Source organism: Rhincodon typus, chromosome 32 (genome assembly GCF_021869965.1).
Source record: "Rhincodon typus isolate 14 chromosome 32, sRhiTyp1.1, whole genome shotgun sequence".
In the NCBI taxonomy this organism is placed as follows: Eukaryota; Metazoa; Chordata; class Chondrichthyes; order Orectolobiformes; family Rhincodontidae; genus Rhincodon; species Rhincodon typus.
This window is the reverse complement of record NC_063363.1, coordinates 4,958,289-4,970,766: the sequence shown is the minus strand read 5'-3', so window position 1 is coordinate 4,970,766 and position 12,478 is coordinate 4,958,289. Positions and strand designations below refer to the sequence as shown.

The following is a 12,478-nucleotide window of genomic DNA, read 5'->3' as shown; positions in this document are numbered from 1 at the left end:
CATTTCTGAAGAAGGGTCTAGGCCCGAAACGTCAGCCTTCCTGCTCCTCTGATGCTGCTTGGCCTGCTGTGTTCATCCAGCTCTACACCTTGTTATCTCAGAATAGAGGCATAGACTATTTTCTAAACTGGGAAAGCTTTCAGAAGTCTGAAGCACAGAGAGACTTTGGAGTCCTAGTTCAGGATTCTCTTAATGTTAACATACGGGTTCAGTTGGCAGTTAGGAAGGCAAATGCAATGTTAATATTCATTTCAAAAGGGCAAGAATTCAAGAGCGGAGATGTACTGCTGAGGCTGTATAAGGCTCTGGTCAAGTGGCATTTGGAATATTGAGAGCAGCTTTAGGCCCTGTTTCTAAGGAAGAAAGTGCTGGCCTTGGAAGAGGTCAAGTGGATGATTACAAGAATGATCGCGGGGATGAACGGCTTGTCATATAAAGAGTGGTTGAGGACTTGGTGAATTTCTGCAGTGCATCTCAGAGCTACTGAGTGTTGGTGGTGGAGGGAGTCAATGTAGAAAGTGGATGTTGTGCTGTTGAAGCAAGATGCTTTGAAAATTTATTTGGATTCAAACTGATCATACATATTTGGCTGAATCTTAAAAGTTTGCCAAGTGCTATTTTTGGTGGGAATTGCGGTAGGTTCTCTGTTCTTGCCCAAATAAGTTTTTCCATACTAACTTCCCATATTTGCCTCATTAACCATGTTCCACATCCCTATGGCTCTTTGCACATCCCATTCTCCCACTCAGTGTGGGATTAGGTGCCAGTGCCTGGACCTCCTGGGATTCCTGGCACTGGCATCATCCTTAAAACACAACCATGCACTCAGTCAAGCAACGGCAGTCTGCAGCTCCCCTGCACAGTTAATTTTATTTGCCCTAGACATGTTGGGCAGAGGGTAATTAACACCCCAGTGTGCTGATTGCTACCTGGAGGTCCAGATGGGGTGGGATGGATGTGTAGTCACTGCCTGTGGAGTGTGCCCTCAGATGTCGGTGACTGAAGGAGGTCTGGAGGAGCAGGTGGTGAGCTGAAGTCACCAAGTACCCATTCAGAAAGTTGTTTCAGGAATTGGATCCACCTGGTTTCTATCCATGGTTTAGAGAATGGGAAATTCCGTATCAATGAGGCACAATGATAGCGGGGATGCTAATACATGGTAACATGCGAATAGGCCTCTCAACAGTCAGAGAGCATCTTATCATTCTATTCAACACCTGGTTGGAAAATGAAGCTTTTGCTTTGAACATCAGGAAAGCTCCTCATTGCCAATCTTTTGCCATTGTCCACATCTTTTAGAAGCTGACAGGATTCTGCCCACTATAATGCATCTCCAGGACAGGGATGTGCACCCAGATCTTCCAATCCAGAAACAGGACATTACCCTGGTGCCACAAGAGACGAGGCAAGATTCCCAATACACCAAATTTGTCAGAAGCTTTGGAAAAAGTAATTTAAAAAAAAAAAAAACTACTTCTGAGTTCATTTTGAACAAAGATTGTGGCTTACCACAAGTTCTGAACTGTACAGTTTGGGTCCTGTAACAAATGGCTGACTTCCTGCCAGGCACCAAGTCTGAGATTATTAAACTGTAGACTGCAAAAAGAGAGAACAGAGAGTTGTATTTCAGAATAAATGTGGAACTTTGAGCCGCGAAATTTCAAAGTAACGTGCGTGGCACAAGCAATGACATTTCCAAATTAGTGAAATCAAATAAATCAAAGGTCCCAAGATGTTCCATTGATTTGCCTTTCCAATCTGCCCCTCTTTTATGCAGAAGATGTTAATTCTTTGCTGGGGTACAGGGTCCACTGGTCATGCCCACCCTCCATCACTTACCCACATGGCCAACAGGTTTGGGGAGAGTCAGACTTGGTCGGGGACCTGGCAGAGGTAGCTAATATTAAAATTACAAGTGCTCTATCAATTGAGTGTGTACATACACAGGATCTAGTTGGGTTCAAGAGCAACTGATATAAACAGCAGAAAGATTCGTGCACATGGACAAGAACGCAAGAAAAGACTGCTGCAGAATAAAGTGAGCTGAGCCAATAAGCCAGATCTTGATGGAACTAAACCATGCTCTGCTGGCTGTATCCTTTACTGTGAGCATTTCTGTGCAGCATATAGGGCTCTATGATCACTGTGTACACAGCTCACACACCATCGTAGACCACCTTCCAGTTTTTGTTTTGCAATGGCTGCTGTTTAATTTCTGGGGACAATTCAGCCCCATGCTCTGCATCTTTGTTTATCCAGAGAAGGTGGGGAGGGGTCAGAGAGAATCTGTTTGTGGGTCTGTTCCTGGACAAGGTACAGGTCCTGACAGTGGGCTATGAAGGGGGTTGTTAGGCTGGACTCTCATGTTACCTTCATATCCAAGAGCACTTCAAGGGGATGGATGTGATCTCCATTCAAGGACTTTCATGTCCAGTGGGCACCCCAGGGGCTCGAGTCTGAATTATCTCTGCCCACAACGTCGCTTCAATTTACATTTTAAAATTAGCCTTGAACTTTTGAATTTTGTTACGGTGCTCCAGCTAACTGTTACATTAAAAGAAATTTATTTTAGTTTGTTTTTTTTATTTTCATTTGGTTATTTCAAGAGCATATACAAGAATCAAGTCTCCCCAGGGAGGAGGCTGGTCTACGGAAGGGAACGGGAACCCGAACCCGAACAGGGTACTGTAAATCAATCCATGTGGAACACAGATCAGTTCCTGCAGCTTCCTGTTTCAATTGGACATTTACCATATTGACAGCTGGTCCAGAGGGACAGAGAGTGTCACCCTACAGAGAGACTACTGTCAGGAGTGGGCATGCAATCTGTAACACTGTCATGGAGAAAGAAAGCAAAAAGAAAAGCTAGCTCTGTAGGATTGTCATCCGAGAAACAAGCCACACAGTCAGGCCTATCTAACTAGTTTTGTTTTTATTCATTTTATGGCATATAGGTGTCGCTAGGCTAGGCCAGCATTTATTACCCATCCCTAATTGCCCAGAGGGCAGTTAAGAGACATTGCTGTGGGTCTGGAGCCACATATAGGTGAGACCGGACAGAGGGAAATTTCCTTCCCTGAAGGACATTAGTGAACCAGATGAGTTCTTATGGTGAACAATTCTACTTACATGGCGACCATTAGACTAGCTTTGAATTCAATAAAAACGTGGAATTAAAATCTTCATCTGCCGTGGTGGGATTTGAACCCACATCCCAAGGTAATCAGCCTGAGGCCCTGGATTACCAACCCACAATACCACCCATGATAACACCAGCAGGTTTCCTCCTACCAATCTTCCTCTCAGACAATCACCACATTCTGCTCCCCCTCGTTGCTTGCATCTATATATTTGGCAACAGAGAAGAAAAAGCTACCGTGTGGCTTTCTCGAACCATCCTCATTACAGGAATATTAACACAGTACATGGACATTTTCTAAGACCACATTACTACAGGAACACCAATAACTGATTGTTTAACATGTTCATTTTAATTTTGCTGAAAGGCTCATTTCTGTTTATGTTGTAACACTGATATCTTACAAGTGTCTCAAAATGTTTAACCCTCCCTCTGCCAAGGCAACATCCTGAATACATCCCAGTGAGGACAGAATAAGAGGCAGAATTTGCCTCTCCCCAACAGTTACTGGGGAACTGCATTAGATACACACTGACTGTTACTGGTCTTGTTTAGGGAAGGATCGAGAAGCAGATGAAAACAATTTCAGGCAACTGGCAAATGAAGCAACAGAGAAGGCTCTTGTGGCACAGTGGTAGTGTCTGTACCCCTGGACTAACGGGCCTGGGTTCAAGTCCTATCTGCATTTCTGAACAGGTCGATTAGGAAAAACAGGTTAAATAATTTTTAAAAAAATGAAGCAACAGCCTCTTTCAACTCCATGTTGATTTAGCCTACTCCCTACCTCTTCTTCACCTTTGATGGTCTGCATTCCCCTAACGGACTTGTGCATAAATTAATCAATTGGGAAGCACGGGGAATTTACTGGTGCTGGTTAATAGATGAATAAATATCACAGATGATCTGGTGATGAGGAGAAAAGAAAATGTTCACTTTCTTGATATAAAAAAAAGCAACATTGTATTGAGGTTCTGGGAGGGTAGCAGTGATAACACGAAGAACCTCAGGCTAATGCTTTGTGAACGTCCCACTGTTGCAGATGATGAAATCTGAAATCAATTAGGAAAGGCTTTGCCCATACAAGTGAGCTTGAAAATTGTTGTTAAAAGCCCATCTGGTTCACTAATGTTCTTTAAAAGGAGGAAACTGGCCTACGTGGGACTTCAGACCCATAGCCACATGGTTGACTCAACTGTCCTCTGTGCAATTAGGGATGGGCAATAAATGCTGGCCTGGCCAGTGAGATCCTAAAGACCCCTCCATCTTCGGTGGTCTGCATTGCCCTTAATGGGAATTGCATGTAATTTGATTTAATTGGAATCGGGTGACTTATTGGTGGTGGCTAACAGATGAAAAGTCCCACGATTTGGTGGTGGGAAGAAAAAGCCATCAATTGTGAATGATAACACTTCCGGATATGGAAATAAAGCAACAGGGGGAAGAGGCTTTTGCAGTGCAGTGGTATTGTCCCCACCTTTGGGCCCAAAGTCCCACCTGCTCCAGGACTGTATCATAACATCTCTGAACAAGGTGATTGATCAGAAAATATTTTTTAAAAAAGCAATAGTGACAGGCATTAAAACATCCTTTATGCAGTGAACGAGTAGGGTCTGGAGAGCACGCCCTGGGAGTGTAGCGCAGACGAAAGTGCAGCTTTGGAAAGAGAACTGGACTCTTATCTGAAGAGGAATCATTTGCAGGGTTACAGGAATAAGTTGGAGCGGTGGGAGCAGTGAGCTGGTCTAGCAGAAAGGTGGCACAGGTACAATGGGCCGAATGGCCTTACAGCACAGAAAGAGGCCATTGACATAAACCTAGGAAGAAGTGGGGGGGGGGCACGAAGGATGAAATACACTAAAAAGCAAAATGACAAAGCTTACTTTAAATTCTTGCATCTGAGGAGAACTGGTTTCAGAATCTTCAAACAGTCTTCACTTAAGTTGCATACACTGAGGTTCATCTCGTCAACTGGGTGGTCAGAGGTGTTCATTATTGAGGCAATCACAAAACATTTCAACGTGGTCATCTTAACTTGGGACAAATTCAGGCTTTGGAAAGACTTGCAGATCTGCCTTGCAAAAGCTTCATTCTGCAACTCGTACAGGAACAACAGAAGATCCATGAACTCAGAGGGAGGCAGCTGCTTGTTGGCGGTGACTTTGCTGAGATGTTTCTTCAAATGGTTTGATATTTCGCGCACAGTCACGTTCTTTATTGTGCAGCCGAGCTGCTCCAGCAGGAGCCGGTTGTTCTGGGCTAATAACCCAGCCATGAACGTCGGGAAGAGTTCAAAGCATTGAGTGCTTGTCCTGTCACCGCTTGGTGTGTTGCTAACCCCTACCTCTTTCCCGAGAATACTCTCATCTATTTGCTCCAACACGTCGCTGTTCAACTCGTCGTCTTCCTTGAACATTTCGAAGACCATAGTGTTTGCGATGCCCTTTTTGCTCTTGGTACTAATCTTCCTGAAGATGCGTGGGAAAATATTCACAAGTCTCAGTAACGTTAGGATTCTGAGCGGCATAAACTTCGATACGATGGCTAAAATTGCAGTCATGTCCTCGCTGGCTTTTCCGATGGTCTCGGATACCACATTCCCAACTCGTTCCAGGACGGTTTTTTTCTCTCCCAATACAACATAGAGGGCAGCCAGGTACTCCTGCATTGCGGGCACAGTGAACCGCAGGAGCGGCTCCGAGTCGCGCTGAGCACTGGGAGACATGAAAAACCCTAACACGTCCATCTGAAAGGCAGTTAACTGGTTCAGCTCTTCCTCTGTCCTGGTGTGCAGCTCAAAGCAGCTCTGCAAGTCCTCTTCACTGAACACCATTTTCTTCTTCTCTATCCCCTCGTATGCCAGCTTGCCAACCGTTTTGGCAATGTAGCGCACGATCGGGATGTTCTGTTGGCTATTAGCGTCCACAATTTGACCTCCGAAATTTAGCGCCAGGAAGCTATTGTAGAGACCTGTGAGCGTCTGGATAGGCAAGTCAGCGGCGGTAGTAAAATGCAGGAAGTGCAGGTTCGCACAGATGATCCAACAGTAGGACGGCAGGAAGCAATCGGTTGTGAGCTGGCTCTGTCTCTGCAGGTTCCTGTACAGCATCTCCATCAAATTCTGGCTGGCCGTATCATCGGGAGACAGGCTCAGGCGATTTCGGAAATACTGCCGCTGCTGCTCCACCTCGGTGAAGCCACAGATACGGACGTACCTGTCGATATACCTGCTCGGGATTGAATCCACAGCCGAGGGCCGGGCGGTGACTAGGATGCTGGCATCTGGGATCAGATAATTTCGGAGCAGGTTGACCAGCAAGCTGCTGAGCAGCTGGGGCTCACTTGGATCACTGCACAGCTCAGTCTTTGAGAGACGAAAGTCAAGTTTAAGTTGCTCCAGGTCAGAGAAAACCAGGAGCACTTTCCCTAGTCTCCCCGACCAAATCTGAGGCAAAATGGATCTCAGCTGGGTGTACTTTCGAGTCACTAATTTATTTAGGGATGTGGATTGGTTCTGCGAGGACAAATCTTCACAGGAGAAGGGCAGGATGATGTGGAACTGATCGAGCTGACCATCGCACCAATCCAAGACAAGTTTATTAACCACCGTGCTCTTCCCCATTCCCACCGTACCGTACAGCAGCACATTCTTCACAGGAGGAGACGGCTCACAAAGAGAGGTAAACATGTGGTTAGCCTTTAGGACCTGGGATTTCTCCGGTTCAGTGTGAGTGTAGACGCCCAATCTTGTAGCCAGCTCCCTATTCTCTCTGGGGGAGCTTTCAGCAATGACAGGATCGATACGCCAGTTATCCATCGAGAAGGAGCCAAACCTCATCTCCTCCTTGGGCATGTGGCTAAACCAATCTCGCAGTCTCTTCCGATGCTGCTCAATGGGGTCGACTAGAAAGTGGAAGGAAACTGAACTGGTGACACCATGCTAAGAACCCACTGCAGACAGAAACTACCGTGATTCAACCCACTGGCAGAAGGGTGGAAATAAAAAGGAAACTACATTTTTGTAACGCCTTTCATAGACTCAGGACATCCCAAGGAAATCTGCAGCCAATCTGAAGTTTAATTTTTGTTGAAGTGCAGGGGACATGGCTACCAATTTGGACACAGCAAGTTCCCACAAAAGGGTGAAGTGAAAATAATTGACAATCCATTTTAGCAATATTGTTCAAGGGATAATTACCAGCCAGGACTAACTTTAATTAATGTTAAATAACTTCCAGGATAATTTTACAACTACACCGTCTGCCCTGGTAACATCCTCATCCATCTTTGCTCTCTTCTGATTAATAGCTTCTCAAGACTGCACATAATACTTATGTGCAGCCTTAACTACATCCTCACCCATCACTGTGATTTCCTCCAGTCCTTACACCGACTGAATTTTCAGTGTCCCTCCTAACTCTGACCCCTTCCCTGTCCACTTCCTCACCTCATCAAGGAGGCCAGATTGTCCTATTTGATATTCTCTCAAATCTACAAGAACAGGAAGTAATCTCATTGAAACATGTCAAATTGTGAAAGGGGGTGACGGGACAGATGCTGTGAGGAAGCTGTCTCTGGCTGGGGCTTCTACGATACAAGGTCACTGTCTCCAATTGAGGAGTTAGCTATTTGGGATTGAGAAGGGCTGAATTATTTTGTCACTCAGAGTTCAGCTTTCTATTCCTGAGCAATTGTGGATGATCCCTTATTGACTATAAGTCAGAGATTGATCAATTTTTAGATGGAATAAAGGTCATATAGGAAGGAGGAGATGAGGTAGATGATCAGCCATGATGGAATGGTGGAGCAGATTGAAGGGACAAATGGCCGATAATGTAATAAAATATTGAGCACTTGACATGAGCTTAAATTAGTATATTTATGTATCTATATATGTCAAACCATATGTTAAATGTCACTATAGAATCCATGGATTCTATCAGTTTCTTGTCACAAAAGAAATATGAAGCAACAAAATTGTACAGGTAGGATACTGAAATCCAATTCTACACGGAATGATTGTTATTTTAGATTTAGGATACATAATGAGTCACTTCAACGTTTTGGCAGCAACAGTATATCTGCTTTACACAAGATAGCCTTTCAGGACAAGTATGTAATTCTAATTCATCTGATTCTGCCAGGTGTACAACTATTGCAAAAGTGGAACTATTGGAGCATTATAACGAACATCCTAGTGTTTGACAATGTGAAAGGCTTCAAGCATCATTCTGCCAAAAAGAGCCCAATTTCTATTTGCTGATCCTTACTGCTTCATCAATGACCTTCCCTCCATCACACAGTTCAGAAGCAGAGATGTTCACCAATGATTGCACAATGTGCTGCACAATTTGTAACTCCTCCGATACTGAGGCAGTCCATATTTGAATGCAACAAGATTTAGACAACATCCAGGCTTGGGCTGACAAGTGACAAGTAACATTCACACCACTCAAATGCCAGGCAACGATCATTTCCAGTAAGACCCAATCTAACCACTGCCCCTTGACATTCAATGGTGTTGCCATCACTGAATCCCCCACTATCAACATCTTTGGGGGTTACCATTGACCAGAAACTCAAGTGGACTCACCATATAAATAAAGTGGCTAAATACTGGTCAGCGGCTGGGAATACTGCGAGAAATAACTCACCTCCTCATTCCCCAGAGCCTCTCTACAAAGCACAAGTTAGGAGCATGATGGAATGCTCCCAACTTGCCTGGATGAGTGCAGTCCCAACAATACTCAAGAAGTTTGGCACCATCCAGGACAAAGCAGCTTCCGCTTGATTAGCGCCACATCCACAAACATCCACTCCCTCCACCACCGACGCTCAATGGCAGCAGTGTGTACTTTCTACAAGACAAAGTTCACCAAATATATTGCCATTCCATTGCTGTCACTGGATCAAAATCCTGGCATTACCTCCCCAAGGCTATTGCAGGTTTACCTACAGCACATGGATTTCAGTGGTTCAAGAAGGCAGCTCACCCCCAACTTCTCAAGGGGCGACTAGGAATGGGGTAATAAATGCTGGCCAGTAAATGATGCCCATTTGCCATGAGTATTATAAAACACTCAAGCCATTGTTACCTCCTGTAGAACATTCCTGTTGTCATGTTACCATTAGCAGTGAGCATACCTCCCCACTACCCAAGCAACAAATTCCCTTGTTAAACCTGTTCACTGCTCTCATTGTTGTTGAGATACCTTGAGTCCTAAAGACACATTGAGTAATTACGTAGATCCTTGTCAATTTCTGTCTTTACACTTGTACAAAGTGCTTGAGAATGTTTTATGACATCAAAATGCACTCTAACAATGCAAGTATTTGTTGTAGTACAAGTTGAAGTGTCTCTTACAAGAGTTATCTCAGGCCATTCTTGGTCATGTAAAATTTCAGTAATGTAACCAGTACTAACTTATTATGATGGAATCCTCAAATATATGTAAAGTACTGACATATATGAGGGAGGCAGAGGGGTGTCAGTCAGTGTGCAGGTGACATACAGATTATGCATGGTCTGTTGTTTGTATCAGATTCAAGTCTGTCACAGGATGGGACACTTGCAGCCTGCATTCTCCTACCTTGAATAGCACCGGTGCTCAGCGATTTGCACTGCTGCACTGCATACTGAGGACACTGCAAGAAGCCAGGCCTCTCAAAGCGCCAAAGATTTCTGGAAGAAAGAAGGAAGTGAAAGGAGGATTACTTTTCTTCAGAAAATGATGCTGTTGAGAAATAGCTGCTTCGTCACGAAGCATACAGACAATTCGTGAATGGAGGGCTTTGGAGATATTTCTGAGTGTGTGCACTTGCTCAGTACACTAGCTAACAAGCCAAAGTGTGGCAGGGTGGATGGGAGCTCTAGCTGAACAGGAATAAACCTCTACACTTGTTAAAATTAAATATTCAGGGTCACTAAGGTTGTTTGTTCTTAATCAAGACTTATCACATAGTTAAACATTCACACACACCTGAATGCACCATCTCTAACATTTTCTGCTGTGGTAAGGAAGTAAATAATGGCTCTGTACATGCCATTACATGGTAATTAACGCCATGTCCATCCCACAATAGTAACTACACTTCAATAGTGCTCTATTGGTTATAGAGCTTTGGAAAGTCCTGAGGTCATGAAAAGGTGCTACTAAAATGCAGGTTTTTCTTTCCCTTTCCTCCCACAGGCAATGTCAATTTGCAATTAAGTTCTTTATAAAAGAGGCCTATGATTTAATTACATGGACAAGAAATTGTCTGCCACACAGTTACTGACTGCACTCAGCTATGAGAGGGGCACAGAAGTTAACATCTGTTTAATAGAGTTTAGTGGGCAGGAGATGGCCCATTGGTATTATCATTGACTGCTAATCCAGAGACCCAAGTAATATTCTGGGGAACCGAGTGTGAATCCTGCCATGGCAGATGGTGGAATTTGAATTCTATAATTAAAAACAAAGTCTGGAATTAAGAGCATAATGATGACCATGAATGCATTGTTGATTGCTGGGGGGAGAAAACCCATCTGGTTCACTAATGTCCTTTAGGGAAGGAAGCTGCAATCCTTACCTGGTCTGGCCTACATGTGACTCCAGACCCACAGCAATGTGGCTGACTCTTAGCTGCCCTCTGGGCAATTAGGGATGGACAATAAATGCTGCCTAGCCAGTAATGCCCTCATTCTGCGAATGATTGTTAACAAAAAAATCTGGGAGATAAGCTTTAAGCCTCAGCATCACTCAGAGTGACATCCAATGAAAATCTCTGTCGGAGATCATGGCTGAAACACCACACACAACCAGACTTGAAACTGGGAATCACTTCTTGCTTTCAGGACCTAAAATTAATCACATCCGTTGTCTCAAATGGAGACACCTTCAGAACCTCTGCTTAGCGCTATCACTGCCTAGTTTAAATGCAGCACCGTGGCTCATTGGTTAGCACTGCTGCCTCACAGCGCCAGGGACCCAGGTTCGATTCCAGCCTTGGGCGACTGTCTGTGTGGAGTTTGCACATTCTCCCTGCGTCTGCGTGGGTTTCCTCCAGTGCTCCCACAGTCCAAAGATTTGTGATCCTTGGATTAGTCATGCTAAATTGCCCAAATGTCCCAGGATGTGCAGTTAGGTGGATTAGACATAGAAAATGCAGGGTCTTTGGGGACAGGGTGGGTTGCTGTTTGGAGGGTCATTGCAGACACAATAGGCCAAATGGCTTGCTTCCACGCTGTAGGGATTCTATGATTCTAAAGCTGGGGGGCATTTGGGGGGTGCAGATTAAATCTGTTCTCACATGTACCTGATCATTGCCCCGATCAGCTGCTTCGAACTCCTGGCCTGGAGACACCGAACCCCGGTAGATCCTGTGTTCCTGGTCCTGGGGGGGGAATAAGAGAGGGAACTTTTACCTTCCACCACCTGGCTAATACTTTGAGGCAAATATAAAGTCTACAGCAAGTTTTTAAAAACAATTTCTGAGAGAATGGCGTGTTCCCTGACTGCTCCTTTCGGGTATGTTATAATCCTTTACATTACTACCAGTCCTTCTGTGCTTCCCTTTTGCTGCCTTATCCACATCCACTCAATACTTTGGACTCAACACAGCAGCTGCTGGATTCATATCCCAATGTTAATATTTTGTGTGAATCTCACCATTTTCTCTCCTTCTAACAGCATCTCCTTCATGTTTATCCAGCCTACCGCAAATACATCTAAGCTATTCATCTCAACCACGGAGTTCCACGTTCTCCAGGTTGGGAGGTTGTTCTGAAATTTCCCAATGGATTTTTTAGTGATTGGCTTATTATTGTGGTCCTTTGTGTTTTAGACACCTCCACAAGCAGAAATATTTGCTCCATGTTTTTACCCATCAACATCCACAGAAAAGCAAAAGTGCAAGTTTCAATATTTCTGACCAAGATGCCAATAGTCGGACGACTTCAAAGCACAGCATAAAACAAAATATTGCAGGTGTTAGAATTCCAAAATAAAAACAGAAACTGCTGGAAATACTGAGCAGGTCTGACAGTATCTGTGGAGAGACAGAGAAGCAGAGATAAAACAGGTCTTAACAGTAGCTGTGGGAGCAGCACCTTACCCTTGAGCATAGCTCCCTACAGCCTCCACAATCAGATTTAACAATTTCCGGTTATAACCTCTTCATTTTGATTGCTTTGGCTTTCATTCATTCATTCAGGTTCTGCTCTCCAGCCATTCACACCCAATCTGGTCACATAGATAGTAGGAACTGCAGATGCTGGAGAATCTGAGATAACAAGGTGTAGACCTGGATGAACACAGCAGGCCAAGCAGCAGAGAAGCAGGAAAGCTGACGTTTCGGGTC

General features: G+C 44.4%; 1 protein-coding gene across 2 annotated transcripts in view; it reads right to left on the bottom strand.

Moving 5' to 3' along the window:
* nlrx1 (NLR family member X1) overlaps positions 1 to 12,478 on the bottom strand; it is a 28,325-nt gene that overhangs the window by 7,270 nt on the left and 8,577 nt on the right. For both annotated transcript variants that reach the window (XM_048615666.1, XM_020517295.2), the window contains exons 2-5: positions 11,435 to 11,512; positions 9,727 to 9,818; positions 5,020 to 7,039; positions 1,510 to 1,596 (exon numbers count right to left, since the gene is read on the bottom strand). In XM_048615666.1, the coding sequence (XP_048471623.1) occupies positions 1,510 to 1,596; positions 5,020 to 7,039; positions 9,727 to 9,818; positions 11,435 to 11,442 (2,207 nt within the window). In that variant the 5' untranslated portion in view covers positions 11,443 to 11,512. The remainder of the gene's footprint in view (positions 1 to 1,509; positions 1,597 to 5,019; positions 7,040 to 9,726; positions 9,819 to 11,434; positions 11,513 to 12,478) is intronic.